The sequence below is a fragment of the Musca vetustissima genome, unplaced genomic scaffold (genome assembly GCF_032173495.1).
Source record: "Musca vetustissima isolate MV318-11 ecotype Yass unplaced genomic scaffold, APGP_CSIRO_Mvet_v1 utg19307, whole genome shotgun sequence".
Lineage (NCBI taxonomy): Eukaryota > Metazoa > Arthropoda > Insecta > Diptera > Muscidae > Musca > Musca vetustissima.
The window spans coordinates 85,515-106,583 of record NW_026875952.1 but is presented as its reverse complement, the minus strand read 5'-3'; the positions used below and the strand labels follow the sequence as shown (position 1 = coordinate 106,583).

Here is a 21,069-nt window from a genome sequence, read left to right as displayed (position 1 = left end):
CAGCGCTACATTTCCGCCCTCTAGCGTGATAATGGGTTAATTAATAATATCTGAGTACGTAAGGACCTGTAAATATTTAAGTGTAACTCCCACATCCGAGTACATACGACAATATAATTGGTATCAATTTAAAGGCCAACTACTCCTCTTGGATTTACTATCAACTTCTAACTAACGACTATATATATGCCATAGAATACAAATTATGTCATTTTTCACACAAAAGTCAGGTCCATTTGACCGACCTTTATCAAAACAGGCATAATTATTCTTTGGCCCGATACCCTTCTCCATGTAAAAATTCGCGATGTTTGGGCTATAATTGCGGCCTTTGGATCGACCAGAAAATTAGACAAAAGTAAATAGTAGCGGTGAAGAGGATATACCAGAACCAATAATAGATGACGGTATAGAGTGTATACCACCTATGAAGTCAGAATAGCAATCAATCGGCTGAAGAATAATAAAGCAGCAGGTGCCGATGGGTTACAAGCCGAACTATTCAAGACTGGTGGTCAGATGCTGGTAAAGAGCATTCACCAGCTGATTAGTACAATTTGGCTAGAATAATGCATACCCAATGATTGGAACCTCAGCATCCTGTGTTCCGTGCACAAAAAAGGAGACAAGACGATATTAGCCAACTATAGAGGAATAAGTCTCCTTCCCATCGCATATAAAGTGCTATCCAGAGTGCTGTGTGAACGACTGAAGCCAATGGTCAATGACATTATTGGTCCATACCAATGCGCCTTCAAACCTGGCAAATCCACCATTGACCAGATTTTCACTCTGCGCCAAATCCTTGAAAAAAACACGAAATACAGATCGACACATTCCACCTATTCGTTGACTATAAAGTCGCATTCGACAGCCCTATCCGTTCAGAGGTGTTTAAAGCCATTATTAATTAATTCGGCTATGAAGGATAACTTTAACTGGCACAAGATCAGCAGTTAATGTTGGAAAGTACCTCTCGAAGACCTTCAATACCGAACGAGGATTCAGACAAGGTGACAGTTTGTCGTGTGACCTTTTTAACATCGTGCTGGAAAAGGTCATACGAGAGGCGAAAGTGAACAGAAATGGCACTCTGTACACCAAACAACACCAGTTACTCGCCTACGCCGATGACATCGACATAATGGTCTATTGGTCTATTGCTACCTAATGGATAGGCACCCACCACCCAGGCATGTCAGGAAGGATCTCCATGATCTGGAGAGATAGGTCCAGAGGTACAAAAGGGAGCCTCTAGATCAACAGGCCTATCAAGCATGATTGAACAGTATTCACATGGACGCAGTTGAGGAAGCAGTTCAAGAATATGGCGTGAATACCATCATCGGGGACCATCCGCCTTTGATAGCTGCAGAAGAGCAGCACCTACTTCGACAAACTAGAGTGGTCTTGGCACAACTGAGATCTGGATGGTGTAGCCGCCTCAATTCGTATTGGGCACGAATTGATGGAGAGGACGACAATGTCTGCCCGGCATGTGGTAATGGACCACATGACACGCTACATCTGTTCAACTGGCCAGCCAAACCCACTCACCTAACCCCATCTTCTCTCTGGACTCAACCAATGCAGGTCGCAGCCTTTCTGAACTTGGAGTTTGGAGAGGTAGAACAAGATTAAAGAAAATAGAAAATACACAGCAGTACTAGCTGCTACAACAACAACAACATAATGGTCGAACACTTTTTTCCAAGGCTACCTTTGGTTTGACCTACATTTAATCATTGTTCGCAAATCTCGAAACTTAATTTTTTTTCTTAATTTTTTAAAAAAAAATGTCTGTCAGAATCTCTCCAGATGTGGTTTTAATAAAAAATATTTTTATAAATTTAGGTGTGGATTTTTAATTTTTTTCCAATTATTTTTTGAGATTTTTTAAATACGTTTTTGTTTAAAAAATTCTGGTATCAAATAGTAGCGGTGAAGAGGATACACCAGAACCAATAATAGATGACGGTATAGAGTATATACCACCTAGCCAAGATGAAGTCAGAATAGCAATCAATCGGCTGAAGAATAATAAAGCTGCAGGTGCCGATGGGTTACAAGACGAACGAACTTTTCAAGACTGGTGGTCAGATGCTGGTAGAGAGCATTCACCAGCTGATTAGTACAATTTGGCTATAGGAAAGCATGCCCAATGATTGGAACCTCATTGTTCGCGTATCTCGAAACCTAATTTTTTCCCCTTTACAAAATCCCAAAATCGGTCCCTGTGTCGAATAATTGTTTTATAGAAAATATGCGGGGTCCTTTGATTTTTTTCTATAGAATAAAATCAAAGGTTTCTTTGTCGAATAAATGTTTTTATAGAAAATATGCGGTCCTTCGATTTTTTTTTCAGTATAGGAAAAATCAAAGGTCTCTTTGTTTTATAGAAAATATTCGGCCCTTTGATTTTTTTTTCGATTTAAATATATTGGCCCTGTGAAGCTTTAATTTCTACCGCGTTGAAAGTTTCTCACAATTTGAATATTTTTGAAATTTATTTTCTAAATTTATTATTTCTCTCTCTCTATATATATATATATATATATATTTTAGTTTATATATATTTTTAATATTATATGTGGTTTTTTATAACATAAACTAAAAAATGTTAATTAAAAAAAAAATACATACAAAATTAAATTAAATAATTATTTTTTTTTATATATATATATATATATATATATATATATATATATATATATATATATATATATATATATATATTTTAGCTTTGGCTTATTAATGTTAATCTGTAATAATAATTATGTGAGTATGTGTGTTAGATATAAAAAATATTAACAAATAAATCTTAAAAAAATGATTAAAAATATAATAAAAAATAAAATGTGAAAAAAATTAATTAAAAATATTTAAACTTAGTACATAATAAATCCTATATTAATTGAGAGAGAGATATAAAGGGTTTTAACAAGAAGCGCCTAAAAGTATGCTATAAAAATAATTCAACTAAAACAAGATGACATTCGAGTATATTTGACTTTATAATAAATTAAATTAAATAAAAATTAACACAATGCAAACTATACAATTCAAAAACGGGGATTTTGAAAATGGCTCCCGGATAGAGAGAAGACAGAGCAGGAAAGGCTTATCCTTCCCAAGGACATTTTTTTTTTGTTTATAATTTCCCTGTTTTTTTGTTTTTGTTTTTCTAGTAGTTATGTAGTAGATTTTTGTTTTCGTATTTGTTTTTGTTATTTTTTTGTCGTTTTCTTTTTGTTGTTGTTGTTCATATCAGGCTGCTTAGTAGCTAATGAGGCTTTGTATTATTTTTTTGTTTTTTTTATAATTTTGTTAAATATATATACTTTTATATATAAACATGTTGTTGTTGCTGCGTCACTAATGCGGGTTTTTTTTTAAATTTTTTTTGTTGCTGTTGTTGCATTTTTTTCAGTTTTGTTATTGTTGTTAGGTTTTTTGTTTTGCTGCTGCGGCTGATGATGCTACTATGATGATGTGACTAATGTTGTTGTTGTTGTATTTCAATAGATTTATCCTAATCGAGGGTAGATGACATTGTCTGTGGGTGGGTGTGTGTGTAATGTGAGGTTAGGTGAGGCATGTGATGGACTTCTTCTAAATGATAATTTTAATAGCGAGCGGGCATCGTACATCTATCATAGGAAGGAGGGTTGTTGTTCTTGTTGTTGCTTTTGTTGGAGAAGGAGGAGGGATATTTCTCTATATATATAGATGTGTGTGTGTCTATATGTATATATATAAATATTTTTCACAGTGTAGCACGACGTACACCACACACACTGATCGCCAACAGCTGGCGATGATATTGATACAGCTGCAGCGTTGGTGTCGACGCGGATGAAAGCTTTTCTCAGTGTCATGGAGTATTGCCCTCGAATAAAGCACGAAATTCACCACTTCTAGGACGGGGTAGACCTTCACGTATGGTTTGTATGGGCTCTGTTATGCTCGACATGGAACCATGCAATAAATTCTCTTTAGCATCGATGTCGCTGTGAAAAACAGAAAATCAGAAATTATAACAAAAAATCTCCTGGTATATTTTCGGAACTTACTCATCTTTACAATCATCCGCTTCCGCTGCCAAGGCATTCACCACGGCCGTTATTTGATTTGACTCAGGATTGCTGATTTGTTCATCTTTCTGCTGCATAATATTGGGATTTTTGCCAATCTTATTGAGACGTTCCGCCGCCACCGTTTCCATCGTTTTGCGCATCAGCGGATATTGGTCCAGCACACAATTGAAATGATCCACGCTTAGCGAGAATAGATTACAATAGGTTTCGGCCCGGACACTGGCCACACGACGGGCATTTGTTAGCAGGCAAATTTCACCAAAATATGAGCCATCCGATAATGATGTTGCCACCTGGAAAAAAGGGGAGAAAAAATGGGGAAATAATAATTTATTAAAAGAATTTTTTTCAAGACCTCAGACAGACGTCAAAGTCCTCCTAATGCGTGGATTTTTTAAAGAATATTTTTTCAAGGTCCTCCTAAGGCGGGGATTTTTTAAAGAATATTTTTTCAAGGTATTCCTGAGGCGTAGATTTTATCAGATATTTAATCTAAGCTGAATTGAAGTTTTCTCATCTGAAACCTATTTGGAATATAATTCAGCCATGTTGAATTGTTGATGTCCAATCGTAAACTTAATTCAGCAAAGCTGAATGATTGATTTCTTATTAGAAACATAATTTAGCTTTGCTGAATTATTGATTTCTTGTCAGAAACATAATTTGGCTTAGCTGAATTTTTGATTTCTTATCAGAAACGTAATTCAGATTTGCTGAAATGTTTCTTTCTTATCAGAAACATAATTCAGCTTTGCTGAATTGTTAATTTCATAGCATAAACGTAATTCAGCTTTGCTGAATTGTTGCTTTCTTAACAAAACAGAATTCAGATTTGCTGAATTGTTGATTTTTTATTAGAAAAGTAATTCAGCTTTGCTGAATTGTTGATTTCTTATCAGAAACATAATTCAGCTATGCTGAATTGTTGATTTCTTATCAGAAATATAATTCAGCTTTGCTGAATTGTTGATTTCCAATAATTCAGTTTTGCTGTATTGTTGATTTATTATCAGAAACCCAATTTAGCTTAGCTGAATTGTTAATTTCTTAAAAGAAACAGGATTCAGCTTTGCTGAATTGTGGATTTATTATCAGATATATAATTCAGCTTTGCTGAATTGTTGATTTCTTACCAGAAACGTAAGTCAGCTTTGCTGAATTGTTGGTTTCCTAACAAAAACATAATTCAACCTTGCTGAATTGTTGATTTCATATCAGAAACGTAATTCAGCTTTGCTGAATTGTTGGTTTCCTAACAAAAACATAATTCAACCTTGCTGAATTGTTGACTTCTTATTAGAAACGTAATTCAGCTTTGCTGAAACCTAATTCAGCCAGGCTGAATTGAAGATTTCCTATCATAAATCTTATTCAGCCATGCTGAATTAAAATTTTTCTATTAGAAACCTTATTGAGCCATGTTGAAATGATCCAGAAACCTAATTCAGCCAGCCTGAATTAAAGTTTTTCTATCGGACTCCCTAATCAGCCAGTCTGGTATAATGTTTTCCTTTGAGAAACATAATTCAGTTGGACTGAATTGAATTTTTCATATCGCAGACCTAATTCAGCTGGACTGAATTGAAGTTTTCCTATCGGAAAACTAGTTCAGCCAGCTTTAAATTAAGTTTTTTTTCAACCGGAAATCTAATTCACGAATGATTTCCTCTTGAAAACCTAATTCAGCTGGACTGAATTGAAATTATCTTGTCGGAGACCTAATTCGGCTAGGCTGAACTGAAGTTTTCTTGTCGCACTCCTAATTCAGCAGGACTGAATTGACGTTTTTCTATCGGGAAACTAATTCAGCCAGTCTGGATTAAAGTTTTTCTTTGAAAACCCTAATTCAGCCAGTCTGTGTAAAAGTTTTCCTTTGATAAATCCAATTCAGCTGGACTGAATTGAAGTCTTCATGTCGCAAACCTAATTCAACTAGACTGAATTGAAGTTTTTCTATCGGAAACCTAATTCAGCTGAACTGGATTGAGGTTTTCCTCTCGGAAACCTAATTCAGCCAAGCGGTATTGAAGTTATCTGATAAGAAACCGAATTCAGCTGGGCTGAATTAAATTTTTTGCCATGGGAATCCAATTCAGCATGGCAGAATTGACGTTTTCCTATCGGAAATATAATTCAGCTTGGCTGAATTTAAGTTTTCCTAACGGATACCCTCCGTTTTATATAACCTCACATCTGTTCACTTACCTCGCCATTGGCCATAACAATATCGACGACACCTTCCTGTATAAAATACATTTTGGTACCGATTGTACCCTCCTTTATAATAATATCACCTGGAAGAGAAGTTCGAAATTCAGATCAGGTTTTTATGACTTAAAATCCAATCTGCAGTACCTGGTTGAAATACTTCGTATTTAAGTTTTGTAACGACATCGGAAACGAAATTGGAGTCAGCATTTGCAAAAAAAGGCACTGACGCAACGAGAGATCTGCAAGATAAGAAATATTATAATTTATCACGATCAATCATGATCGGGGATTTCTTTATGCACTCACCTGCAATTATAATTGATAACATCCTCTCTTAGCTTTTCGCTCAATTCACCCAGAATGCATTCTTCATCGAAGAATTTACCCTGATACCGGTGTTCGAAATATTCCGTTATTCGTTGACGCATATCGCGCGGCAGCTTCCGATATGCCATATACTCTTCGACCTGTTTGACCTTTTCGCGATACTGGCGTCGACTCGAATCCAAACTCTGGATGAGATTTGTGGCATGACCGAGGAACAGGGCATAACAGGTGGCGCCCGATATCATTGACAGCATGGTCAGCCACATATCGGTAAGGGATTGGGGAGGAAATCTGAAGGAAAGAAAATAAAAACACATTGGGGAATATTTGAGAGGGGGGTTCCATACTCCTCGAAATGGGGTCCTCACTCACCTGCCATAACCTATGCATAGCATATGTGACATGGCTTTAAATAAAGCCCATGAATATTGTTCCAGCCAATATGACTCCTAGGGGAAGAATAATATTTAATTTCGATTTTATTTTTTTTAATTCAAAATTATTTTCAAAATTGAAATTTTGAATATATTCTTTTGGCAAATACCTGTAATTCGTTTATCGACACCCACGAGTTCGAGGGAAACCCTTGTAACATTGGCACTAAAAATTGCAAACAACCACTCCAATGGCCGATCAACAACATCATACAAATCAAATTGAAAATTCGCATAAAGACCGAGGCCATATTCAGAAACTGCAAAATCGAAATTGGAATTTGAAATAAAAAACGGAAAATGGAAACGAAAAAAAAAAATTGCAGAACGAAACAAACATCCAATCATATCAGAATTTATTTTTCGTGGGGGTATTGTTTGGCTGGTTAATGGGGTTTTGAGAGATGATTGGAAATTTTTGTTATAGTTTTTTTTTTTAATTTCAGAATAAAACAAACACATTTACATTTAGATTTTGAATTTTTTTCAAAATTTAATTTTCATGTAGTCCGCCGGAGAGGTGAAAGGTTCAATACAGGGGGTAAGGATTTTTATTTATTTTTTTACCGAAGTTCTTCAATCGACACAGAACTCTTAAGAGGTCTTCTTTAGATAGAAGAGATTTTCCCGAGATTTTCTATAATGCCTCTATCCTTTTAGAAGTTTAAAATATACCCTATCTATAGGGTATATTTTAAATTTCCTCAATTCAGCTCAGCTGAATTAGTTTTTCCAACAGGAAATCATTAATTCTGCTCAGCTGAATTAGACTTCCGGTAGGAAATCCTCAGTTCAGCTCAGCTGAATTAGGTTTCGGATAGGAAATCATCAATTCAGCTCAGTTGAATTAGGTTTCCGATAGGAAATCATCAATTTTGCTCAGCTGAATTAGGTTTTCGCTAGGAAATCATCAATTCAGCTCAGCTGAATTAGGTTTCCGATAGGAAATCATCAATTCAGCTCAGCTGAATTAGGTTTCCGATAGGAAATCATCAATTCAGCTCAGCTGAATTAGGTTTCCGATAGGAAATCATCAATTCAGCTCAGCTGAAGTAGGTTTTCGATAGGAAATCATCAATTCAGCTCAGCTGAATTAAGTTTCCGATAGGAAATCATCAATTCAGCTTAGCTGAATTAGGTTTCCGATACGGTATTAAATATCCAACTCAGTTGAATTAGGGTTCCAGTAGGGAATTAAAAATTCTGCTCAGCTGAATTCGATTTCCGATAGGAAATTATCAATTAAATTTGGCTGTATTAGATTTTTCTCAAGAAATCTACAGTTCAGCCCTGCTGAATTAGGTTTACGATAAGAAATCATAAATTCAGCTATGCTGAATATGGTTTTCGACAAGAAATCATGAATTCAGCTCCGCTGAATTAGGTTTCCTGTAGGGAATTAAAAATTCAACTCAGCTGAATTAGGTTTCCAGTACGGATTTAAAAACTCAATTCTGCTGAATTCGGTTTCCGATAGAAAATCATCAATTAAACTTAGCTGTATTAGATTTTTTTCAGGAAATATACAGTTCAGCCCAACTGAATTATGTTTACGATAATCAATCATCAATTCAGCTCAGCTGAATTAGGTTTCCAACAGAGAATCTAAAATGAAATTAGACTTCTGCCACGAAATATACAATTCAGCTCAGCTAAATTAGGTTTTTGTTAGGAACACTTCAATTCAACCGATCTGAATTGGGTTTCCCATCGATAAATATAAATTAAGCCCATCTGAATTTGGTTTCTGTTAGGCTATTATTACCGCAACGCAGCTGAATTAAATTTCCAATAGATAAACTTTAATTCAGCTTGGCTGAATTGGATTCCTGCTACGGTATGAACAATTCCATACAGCTGAATTTGAATTTCGATAGGAAATCAACTATTTAGACCAGCTGAATTGGGGTTTCGAAAGGAAATTAACTATTCAGCCTTGCTGAATTTGGGTTTCGAGAGGAAATCAATTAATTAGCTTATCTGAACTTACATTCTGCTAGAAAGACTACAATATATTGAAGCTGAACTAGGTTTCCGATAGGAAATCAATAATTTAGCCCAGCTGAATTAGGTTTTCTTCGGAATATCAACTATTGAGTCAAGCTGAATTGGGTTTATATTAGGAAATTACCAATTCAATCTGCGTTCCCATAGAAAATCGACCATTCAGACCAGTTGAATTAGGTTGCCGTGACGAAATTTACAATTATGCTCAGTTGAATTAGGTTTGTGATAGGAAATCCCTAATTCAGCCCAGCTGAATTAGTTTTTTAATTTGAAATCAGCAATTCAGGCCAGCTGAATTAGGTTTATGATTGGAAATAATCAATAAAGCCCAGCTTAATTAGGTTTCCGTGTCGAAATTTACATTTATGCTCTGCTGAATTAGGGTTTTGATAGGAAATAATCAATTCAGACCGGCTGAATTAGTTTTCTAATATGAAATCAGCAGATCAGCCCAGCTGAATTAGGTTTCTGATAGGAAATCAATAATATAGCCCAGCTGAATAAGATTTGCGTGTCGAAATTTAAAATTATGCTCAGCTGAATTAGGGTTTTGATAGAAAATAATCACTTCAGACCGGCTGAATTAGGGTTTTGATAGGAAATTAGCAATTCAGTCCAGCTGAATTAGGTTTCTAATAGGAAATCAATAATATATCCCAGCTGAATTAGATTTGCGTGTCGAAATTTACAATTATGCTCAGCTGAATTAGGTTTATAATAGTTAAACTACAATTCAGCCCAGCTGAATTAGGTTTCTAATACGAAATCTGCAATTCAGCCCAGCTGAATTAGGCTTCTGTTTTGAATTTTACAAATATGCTCAGCTGAATTAGGTTTCTGATAGCAAATCTGCAATTCAGTCCATCTAAAATAGGCTTCTGACAGGAAATCCACAATTCAGCTCAGCTGAATTAGGTTTCTAATAGGAATTCATTAATTTTCTTTGGCATATTCAGATTGTTAAGGGATTTTTTTATAAAATGTATGTTTTTAACTGTATTGAAACTTCCACCTCTGCTTTATTCACGTTCAAAGTGTTGGGACCACATGAAAGAAATTATGATTGTTAGATTTTTATTTATGTTTTATATAATTTAATTAAAAGCGATTTTTGTGTGAGTGTGTTAAAATGGTAAAGAAACACATATACGTTTTGTTTTTTGTTGTTGTAACATAAAACTTTTGTTTGTTTTTGCTGAGACACAAACAAAACACTACACCAAGTAAAAAAAAAAATAAGAAAATAAACATATAAAACAACTGTGTGTTTTTGTTATAAGAAAACAATTGTTGTTTTGAGTATTCATAACAAAAATAACATAAATAATTAAATGAAAATATAAATAAAAAATAAAAATAAATAAAATCATAAATAAATACAAAACCAACAATACAAATAGAAATAGAACTAAAATAAATATTTATTTATTTTCATTTGCATAGTTTTTCTGTTTTCTTTTTTTTTTACAACAAATATTAGACGCTGCTGCCACTTCTGCATGGTAAATATCCAACAATAAAACACAAAGAAATAATAATACAATACAAACAAATATACACACACGCACACACAAATATACAAACACAGAATTGATTTGCAAATGCAATTCGCGAACAACAAACCAAAAAGGAAACGGAAAACAACGCAACAGGAAAAATAGAATAGAGAACAAATAACTGCTGAAACCAGCTCTAATTTTTATTTAATATTTATTTTTTGTTGTTTTTTGGGTTAGTATTTAAAACAAAGCATACAATTAATTGCAAGTAGTTTTTTCGTAATTCTTTTTTTTTTAGTTCAATAAAATCAAGCCATAACCAATTTCCCTTTACCATTTGGGTGGGGGAAAAACTCAAACATAGAACTTAACTTCAAAATTATAAAAGAATACACAAAACAAGTCATTTCAGATAAATATTGGATGAAAAAAATGGATTTTGGATTTAGATTTAACAGAAATCTAATTCAGCTATGCTAGAATGTTTATTTCCGTTTAGAAACAATATTTAGCAAAGCTGAATTGAAAATTCTTGGATGACGGAAACCTAATTCAGCTGAGCTGAATTCAACAATTCCTAACGGAGACTTAATTCAGCTGATCTGAACTGAGGAATTCCTAACGGAAACCTAATTCTGCTGAATTGAATTGCAGAATTCCTAACGGAAACCTAATTCAGCGGATCTGAATTGAGGAATTTCTAACGGAAACCTAATTCAGCTGAGCTGAATTGAAGAATTCTTAACGAAAACCCAATTCAGCTAAGCTGAATTGAAGAATTAATTCAGCTGAACTGAATTGCAGAATTCCTAACGGAAACCTAATTCAGCTGATCTGAATTGAGGAATTACTAACGGAAACCTAATTTAGCTGAGCTGAATTGAAGAATTCTTAACGAAAACCTAATTCAGCTGAGCTGAATTCAAGAATTTTTAATGGAAACCTAATTCGGCTGAGATTAATTGAATATTACCTAACGGAAACCTAATTCATCTGAAGAATTTCTAATGGTAACCTGAGATTAATTGAATATTACCTAACGGAAACGTCATTCAGCTGAATTGAATTGCAGAATTCCTAAAGAAAACCTAATTCAGCTGAGCTGAATTGAAGAATTCCTAAAGGAACCTAATTCAGCTGAGATTAATTGAATATTACCTAACGCTGAATTTAATTGAAGAATTCCTTAACGGAAATCTTATACAGCTGAGCTGAATTGAATAATTTTTAACAGAAACTTAATTCAGCTGAGCTGAATTGAAGTATTGACGGAAACTTAATTCAGCTGAGCTTAATTAACGAATTCTTAACGGAAATCTAATTCAGCTGAGCTGTATTGAAGAATTCCTAAGCTGAATTAATGAATTCTTAATGGTAATTATTGTAGACTGGTGTGACTTTTTACCCCCGGAAAACTATTTCAGCTTCGCTGAATACAATATTTTTTAACAGAAAATTTATTCAGTTATGCTACCGGAAACCTAATTTAACTAACATGATTAGATTATTTCCGAGTATTTTTCGAATGTTTGAATAAGATATTCAATGTCTTCGAAATACATTTCAGGCGAATGTGGATTCAGGCGATCTCTTTTATGGTAATTTAAATTCTCTAGAAGGTATCTTCAGATAGGAATTTATACCAAGATCTTCTAGCTGATCAATGACCTGAAAAGGTTCTCTGCCGGTAGGTAACCTGATTTAGTTCTTCTATTTGTAGGGAATCTGCTAATGGTCTTTTGTCTTTTGGAGATTTTTTTCTATCTCGTAGAACACCTTCAGACGATTTTCTTTCAATAAAAGGAGCTATTTAGCCATAGAACTGTTTCTGGTCTTCTAACTTTCGGGGATATTCTGATGGTATTTTATCTGCTGTGGATCAAATCAGATCTCCAGTAGGCCTTCCAAACATTGAATACCCTCCGATCGTAGAAGACTTGGAGGACATTTTTCAGCTCTTTGAGGGAATTCTACGGCAGTTGGAGACCATAGACGAACTCCAGAGGTTTTAAAAAACCTTTGTAAGGCCTTCTACGCAAGTAAGAGCTTAAGAAATTTTTCAGAATATTTTCGAGCCAGAAAAATACTCCAGATGAAGAAGAGGATCTAAAAAGAAAAATACTCCAGAAAAGCTGACCCGCTGAAACTGATCCGCAAAAGTTCTCCTAGCTCCAGAGAGTCTTCTGGCCAAAGAAAATATTCAGAATGTCATTTCTAGTCATAGTATACGCAGCTACAGTATACCTCTAAAAGTCGTGTGACCACAGAAGATGATAACCCGAAGTTCTTCCAAACTGCATTACAAATTCTAACTGTAGAAAATTTGTGGAGGACCAAAGACCATTCAGAGGCTTGCTGGATGGTCTTTGATAAAGATTCTTTGCCTTCGAAGATCTTCTGTTTATGAAGGGTTTGGTTCTGCAGGTTTTTTATACCCTCCGCCACACTGTGGTGTCTTTGTGCATATGTTTGTAACAGGCAAAAGGAATCGAGATAGACCCATGATTCCTATTGAGAATATGCATAGAATCACCTTCTGAGACGATTTATGCATGTTCGCCCGTCCATCTGTTCCTCTTTGCGTCCATCCATGTATTTTTGAGAACGTAGTACAAGTCGCATTTATGATCCAATTGGGATGAAATTTGTCATATGCCACTTATTTGGCCCAAGGACGAATGCTCCCATATATAGTTTCGTAGGATTTTATGTAAATGGTGCACCAAACTCCCAATATTGGTCCGATGGAGACAAAATTTTGCACAGAGTTCTGAATTAGGTCTGGATTGATGTATGCGAGGTTTTTGCAACGATCAGAATTTTCTGATTTTTTTTCCAGAGGTAGGTATTTTACCCTAATTATGGGAATATCATTTTTTCTTTGGTGACGTAACCGGTTACCCGGTTAATTTAACCCGTATTTTGGCTACCGGTACCCGGTTAATATAAAGTGGGTATCATTTTTATAGGGTTCTAAGGCTCATATCTTTTGATCCACAGCAAACATAGCCACATATCGCACCATTTTGGAAAGGGCTAATTGTAGTCTATCATTTTAGTCAGTATTGGATAGGGACCATAATGGACCCAAGTTCAACTTTTAGGGAGTTAAAAAAAAATCGGGTTCCAAATCCAAGTTTTTTTATTGCAATCCCATCATATTACCCACTTTATATTAACCGGTTCCGTAGAACCGGATATAGCCGGGTACCCGTACCCGAATTTCCGGGTCAAATAACCGGGTTCGTCTCCCAAGAAAAAAAATATATCCCCATAATTAAGGTAAAAATACCACCTACATCTGGAAAAAAAAATTTCAGAAAAATCTGATCTAGAGTTGTTCCTAATTCCCTCAATCTATGGAAGACCTTTTGAAGTTTTTTTTTTTTTATACAAATCCTGATTAGGCTTCTACAAGACTTGCAGATAGTATTTCAGCTATATTGAACCTGCAGTATGACTTCTAGTTATGGAGGATCTGTGGTATGTCATCTATCTATGTAAGATCTGCAGGTTTTCTCTCTTTGTTGAAGACCTTGTAGATCGTCTACAGATCTACTCCTACAAAGTTTCGTCTGGGAGCTATTTTTTTTTTGTTCAAAGGTCCTGTAGAGAAATTCTCCAAAAACGACTAACTACAGAAGACCAAACTATTCAGGATCTCTCTATAGAAGGTCTGAAAATGTTTTCTAACTAGAGTAGGGTTTCTGTTTTTTTTTTTTTGGGCACGTAAAACTGTTTATAAAACTATTTGTTGTTGTTTTTTGTTTAAAAAATATATATATTAAATATTAGTATACAACAACTATACAGCTAGCTATAGTAGAACTAGAAACATTTACAACTTTGTTTTTGTTTTTATTCGTAGCATACATCTAGGAGTCTGTTGATGTTTTTTTTTTTTTGTTAGTATACTTTAAGGCATTGTTTGTTTTGTTTTTGTTGTTTGATGTATAAAAAAAACAGGTTTCTTGGTGGTCGTTTGGGGTTTTGTTGTTGTTATTGAGGGGGGTTTTTTGTTGTTGTTTTTTTTTTTGTTATTGGAGAAGGGAGGGAACAATTAAACATTAATACAAAATAATTTTTTTTCATTTAGTTCATTTATATTTTTTGGAAAAATTTATACATTTTTTCCATTTTATTTTTTGGCAAAGAGGAGAGTTTTCAAAAAAATAGTTTTAAGGGTTTTTGGTTAAGATTTTGAGAGAAAAACCCTTAATTTTTATATTTTTATTTTAATTTTCTTTTTTCTTATAGATAGGACAGTTTGGTGCTCTATAGTAGTTTTTTTTGACTGCATAGTATAGGAGTTTAGGAGGAGACAACATACATACAAATAACATTACATACGGAAGAGATTTTTTTAAGAAAAAAAAATTCAGAAAATAAATATTTTTTTATAAAAATCTACAGTTTTTTTAAAGAAAATATATTTTCACTACTTTGATAAAGAAATTTCAAAAAAGAAAATTAGAAATAAATTCTAGAAAAAAAAAGAAATATTAAATTACTACATTCAAGTCTCAAAAAAGAGTTTCATATACTACTATCAACATTTTAGCAGATTGACCTCTACCAAGGTCACATAACTAAAATCGAAATTATCGCTTGAGTTTAGCTGCTGGGAGTTTTAAGTTTTTATTTTGATTTTAAAGGGGGGATGGATCTTTTCTTGTTCTTAATTCAATTCATCGATTCTGCACAATCTAGAAATAATTTTTTTATTTGAATATTTTTATTTCGGTTGATATTTGGTTCCCAATTTTTTACAAAAAAAAAAAAAAAAAAAAAATAAGAGTGACTTTTTTTTACAAAGTTTTCAATATTTTACAAAATAGTGATTTTTCAAAGAGAGGATTGAAACGTTTTATTTTAATAATAATTTTGAAAATTATTATTATTGGTTTTTGATATTTCATAATACACAAAATATACAACAATTTCTATTTTGTTTTTTGTTAAGTTTTCTATATTTTTAATAAAGAAAATCAATAAATAAATAATTAATTAATATATAAGGAAATAAAATTATTTTGTGCTATAATTTATTTTACGATTTTTTATAGAATTTTTATCAAGCTATTTACATGATTGGATTTTTTCAAATTAATTTCAAAATTATCAATATTACTTTAAATATTTATTAATTAATTAATAGCAGTTGTTTTTTGCCATAGACACCATTCTTTAGAAATATTCTGAAAATTTTTAATTTATTATTTTTTTTTTTTTTCAAATATAGAAATTCTCAAATTGTTTTTTTAATTTTTATTTTCTATTATTTTGTATTAATTTAAATTTGTTCCAGGTGCATATATAAAGATTATTTTTTTGTTAAATATAGTATAGAAAATATATATAGAGCCATAGTGGTAGATAGAGAGAAAGAGAGAAATATAGAGAGTCTGAGCAAGAGAGAAAAAGAGAGTGGGGCAGGGCAGTAAGTAGTAGAAACCAAAACCAAACTAAAGGAAGCTTCATTTGTTTCTCTTCTAATTTTTAGGGGTATCTGTACATTTTTTGGTCTTTATATAAAAGGGGAAAAATAAAAAAAAAATATTTTTATAAGCAATGTAAAATTTGGTCTTGAAAATTATTTTCAAAAAAAAAAAAAAAAACATATAATAAAATTAAAAATAAATAGTGTATTTCTCATTAAAAAAATATTGGTTTTATTATAAATTTGCTTTATGCGCATACCTTTTACAGAAAGACGTTATTGTTATTTTCAAAATAAGTTCCTCCTGGCTATGGTATTAACATATCATTTCATATAACATTTTGGTGTCTTTAAATATTGGTTTTAAATTTAATTAAAAAATATATTTAAAACATTATAGAAAATAATATCTATGTAATATTTGAGACTTTGAAGTCAATAATAAAAATAAATCATATGCCTGAAACTGTATTTGACTACTTGACTCATATACATATAGCCTCAAAGTATTTCTAGAAACTTTTTGTTTGAGACATGCTTTAACCATGCACCTATTTTCATTTGGTGGATCATTTTATCTTTTCCCTTTGTGAATCGGGGAAATTGTTGTCTTACCTTCTTTTCTGATTTTTCATTGGTCCTTTGAGCCGGATCAGTGACCGATAGTAAAGAAAGATATGCTGACGAATCATTTCCGTACCAGAGAAGAAGAAGGAGATGCAGTGGAAGTACGTGGCAGTACATTGCAAACCTTCAAAATGCTGTGTCAAAAGGAGACTGCGGCAAGTAACAAGACGGTGACGGCGAGACATTTAGCCAGTGAAGCTTCAATATTGAGCATAGCGGCTGCATATGAAGATAAGCTAGGCAGAGCCTCGGCACCGACTCTGGAGCTGGAGATAAACAATCTTCTAAATAATATTAACATGTTCGCAGAGAATATCGAAAGTCTAGTGAGGGACTCATCCGATGAAGTAAAAGGCGATCCGGTGGTGCGGGATCGGTGAATGGAGATATTGGAGAAGAAATCCAATATGGCAGGAGGTTTTAGGCCAGCCCAAGAACAAATGGGCAACCTTCAAAGAGCATTGGAGGAGAAAAGCCGTGACGTGGAGGAGTTACAGGCAAGGAATAAAGAGCAGTGCTAAAGAAGCTGTCTGAAGAATTGCCACTTTCGAAGAAGGCACGAAAAGCAGCCGAGGCCGAACGTGACCAGTTGGCCATACGAATGGTTGCCAATAACAATAAGGAGCGGCAAGTAAGTAAAGGGTGATTTTTTTGAGGTTAGGATTTTCATGCATTAGTATTTGACAGATCACGTGGGATTTCAGACATGGTGTCAAAGAGAAAGATGCTCAGTATGCTTTGACATTTCATCATGAATAGACTTACTAACGAGCAACGCTTGCAAATCATTGAATTTTATTACCAAAATCAGTGTTCGGTTCGAAATGTGTTTCGCGCTTTACGTCCGATTTATGGACTACATAATCGACCAAGTGAGCAAACAATTAATGCGATTGTGACCAAGTTTCGCACTCAGTTTACTTTATTGGACATTAAACCAACCACACGAATGCGTGCAGTGCGTACAGAAGAGAATATTGCGTCTGTTTCTGAGAGTGTTGCTGAAGACCGTGAAATGTCGATTCGTCGCCGTTCGCAGCAATTGGGTTTGTGTTATTCGACCACATGGAAGATTTTACGCAAAGATCTTGGTGAAAAACCGTATAAAATACAGCTCGTGCAAGAACTGAAGCCGAACGATCTGCCACAACGTCGAATTTTCAGTGAATGGGCCCTAGAAAAGTTGGCAGAAAATCCGCTTTTTTATCGACAAATTTTGTTCAGCGATGAGGCTCATTTCTGGTTGAATGGCTACGTAAATAAGCAAAATTGCCGCATTTGGAGTGAAGAGCAACCAGAAGCCGTTCAAGAACTGCCCATGCATCCCGAAAAATGCACTGTTTGGTGTGGTTTGAAGGATGGTGGAATCATTGGACCGTATTTTTTCAAAGATGCTGTTGGACGCAACGTTACGGTGAATGGCGATCGCTATCGTTCGATGCTAACAAACTTTTTGTTGCCAAAAATGGAAGAACTGAACTTGGTTGACATGTGGTTTCAACAAGATGGCGCTACATGCCAGACAGCTCGCGATTCTATGGCCATTTTGAGGGAAAACTTCGGAGAACAATTCATCTCAAGAAATGGACCGGTAAGTTGGCCACCAAGATCATGCGATTTGACGCCTTTAGACTATTTTTTGTGGGGCTACGTCAAGTCTAAAGTCTACAGAAATAAGCCAGCAACTATTCCAGCTTTGGAAGACAACATTTCCGAAGAAATTCGGGCTATTCCGGCCGAAATGCTCGAAAAAGTTGCCCAAAATTGGAGTTTCCGAATGGACCACCTAAGACGCAGCCGCGGTCAACATATAAATGAAATTATCTTCAAAAAGTAAATGTCATGGACCAATCTAACGTTTTAAATAAAGAACCGATGAGATTTTGCAAATTTTATGCGTTTTATCAAGGTCTTAACAAATCACTCTTTATTATTCCATTTGTTCACAGTAAAACTCCATTTGCACAGGTAATAGTTCCAGTCGAGTTGGTCATGGAAAAGGACGATGGAGTGGCTGATCCGGAGAAACCAGTTATGGAACAGGGTTCGGATGTGACGATGAATCCGATGAAAAAGCAAGTCCATGAGGGAATATATACTAAGAAGTGTGAGCCGCCAGTGGATAATTGTTTTGCCGATATGAAGGTAAAGCCGGCGAACAAGGAGCAGGTACATAAAGAAAAACTTGCTGTGAACTGTGCATCGTCAGTGGATACTTGTTTTGCCAGTAGGAAGATGAAGCCGGCGGAAAATGGCGCTGAACCCACAACAAAATGTAATTGGGTATGTAAGCAAAGGCTGTTAGTTGCAGATGTCTCTACCAGGAAGATTGCGGATATAAATCGTGAAGCTGCGCCGGGAAAATGAAGGCCGAGGTCAAATGTGACGTTCGTCGAAAGAAGGAAGTGGTGGTTATGATGAAGCTTGTCGATGATACCGCCAATAAGACGAAGACAGCAGCCGAAGATTCGGAGCCGCCAAGAAAAAGCAGTTAAATTGCCAATATGAAGAGATTTGTGGATATGCCGCTCTGGAAGATGAAGAAGACGGCCAAGCGTAGCAAGCAGTCAATGAAAGATGTGGCCGGTGTCAAGCTGAAGAAGCTATGATGAGGTTTGCAAGTGCCCAGCCTGGAGAATGATGCTACCGGCCAAAGATGCGGACAAGCCATTTGGAAGCCGTATGACCAAGAAGCTGAGGATAACTATGACCAAGAGTTCAGACTGGAAGAATAAGCCGGCGGACAAGGTGGAGGTGCCAACATGAGAAGCTGGTTGGAAAGATGGCGGTGGTACCTAGAGACGATCACCTAGCTGTTTTTTTGATTTCTTTATAATTACATTTTTGATATTTTATACTTTTTATATTTTGGAATAGTTTATATTTTATATTCATTTTCTGGCCCGCAAGATGTACACGTAACGAACATGGTCTTTAAATAATAAAAATAGTGTCTTGCTGTGGATCTCTTGTGTGTAAATGCACAGCAAAGAAGTAAGACGTGCTTTCACTCCGCGGACAGTATCCGCGTAAGATCCCTGGTTAACATAAGTAATACTTTAACATTGGCCAACTGATCGAATGAGTGTTGACGTCAATTATACGTACTATGGGCAAACTATAAAAATTTATTCAAATGTATTTAAACAATTTTATATCCTCAGTCAATTATACGTACTATGGGCAAACTATAAAAATTTATTCAAATGTATTTAAACAATTTTATATCCTCAGCCTTATGGCTAATTAGGGTATATACACATTGCTATGGCAAAAATGTGCCTCATCGAAATAATGATGTTGGATTCTATGTTTCATTGGACCAAATCCGCTTCCGACTTTCATACTGAACGACATATCGGCTATATAACGTCAAAATCTAATAGTTCCAAATTTCTGTGGTCTATAAATGTAACAAAAAATATTTCCCACAATGGCTGAAGTTACGATTTTTATAACATACTTAATATGTTTCTCTCATAAGTAATATTTTAATGTTGGCCCCCTAATCGAATGAGTGTTGACGTCATTTTTCACAGCATGGTCAAAAAAATAAACAATTATTTAAATCCATACTTAATACTAATGCAAATGTGTATATATAAACTATTTCTATGGCAAAAATTAGCCTCATCGAAATATTGATATTATATATTAGTTTCGCATCAGGGCGGAATAAATACAAGTTATCAATGTACGACATTTGTAAAGCCACATAGCCCAATATGCCTGATGAGCCGCTTAACCAACGGCGAAACGCGTCGCATAATGGTGGGTACGTAGGTTCTTCTCCTGGCTTTCCTTTTCATTGCAAAACTTAGATCATCAAGCTCGACTCGAAAGAGTATAAATAACCACTTAAAAAATAAAATAAAAAATATCTCCCACAAAAGTTACGATTTCTGTAACATACTTAATTGGGTTTTCTCTCTCCTAAATAATACTTCAGGTGGCCAACGACCTGATCGCATGAGTGCTGACGTCAATCATATGTACCATGGGTAAAATAAAAATAATTATTTAATTCCATACTTATTAAAAAATTAAACAATTTTATTATACCCCTTAGTCTTATGACTAATGAGGATATATACCCTTTGACATGGCAAAATGTGCTTCATCGAAATTGTGATTTTAGAGCCAATGTTTTTTTGGACTAAATCCGTTGGCCACCTTATCGAATGAGTGTTGACGTCAATTATACGCACCATGTGCAACATATACAAATTTATACTTAATACTATGTAAATATATTTAAACAGTTTTATCATTAAAAACAAATTTTGAAAAAATCCACGCCTTAGGTGGATCTTTAAAAATAATATTACCATATAATATAGTTTTAATTATTGTCATTTGGACTACCAAAAATGTTATTGTTGAAATGATATGTTTTATTTTTTCCTTTTTTAAATATGTCTCTATGC

The 21,069-nt window shown here is 34.4% G+C and overlaps 1 protein-coding gene across 1 annotated transcript in view; it reads right to left on the bottom strand.

Annotated features, from left to right (window-relative positions):
* Window positions 1-3,768: 3,768 nt before the first annotated feature.
* Window positions 3,769-21,069, bottom strand: part of LOC133338485 (uncharacterized) — a gene marked incomplete at its 5' end in the record, with an annotated part of 75,182 nt that continues 57,881 nt past the window's right edge. The window contains 7 exons of the mRNA XM_061546653.1: window positions 3,769-4,010; window positions 4,074-4,390; window positions 6,303-6,391; window positions 6,453-6,547; window positions 6,615-6,926; window positions 7,008-7,084; window positions 7,180-7,329. Coding sequence (XP_061402637.1) covers window positions 3,875-4,010; window positions 4,074-4,390; window positions 6,303-6,391; window positions 6,453-6,547; window positions 6,615-6,926; window positions 7,008-7,084; window positions 7,180-7,329 — 1,176 coding nt within the window. The remainder of the gene's footprint in view (window positions 4,011-4,073; window positions 4,391-6,302; window positions 6,392-6,452; window positions 6,548-6,614; window positions 6,927-7,007; window positions 7,085-7,179; window positions 7,330-21,069) is intronic.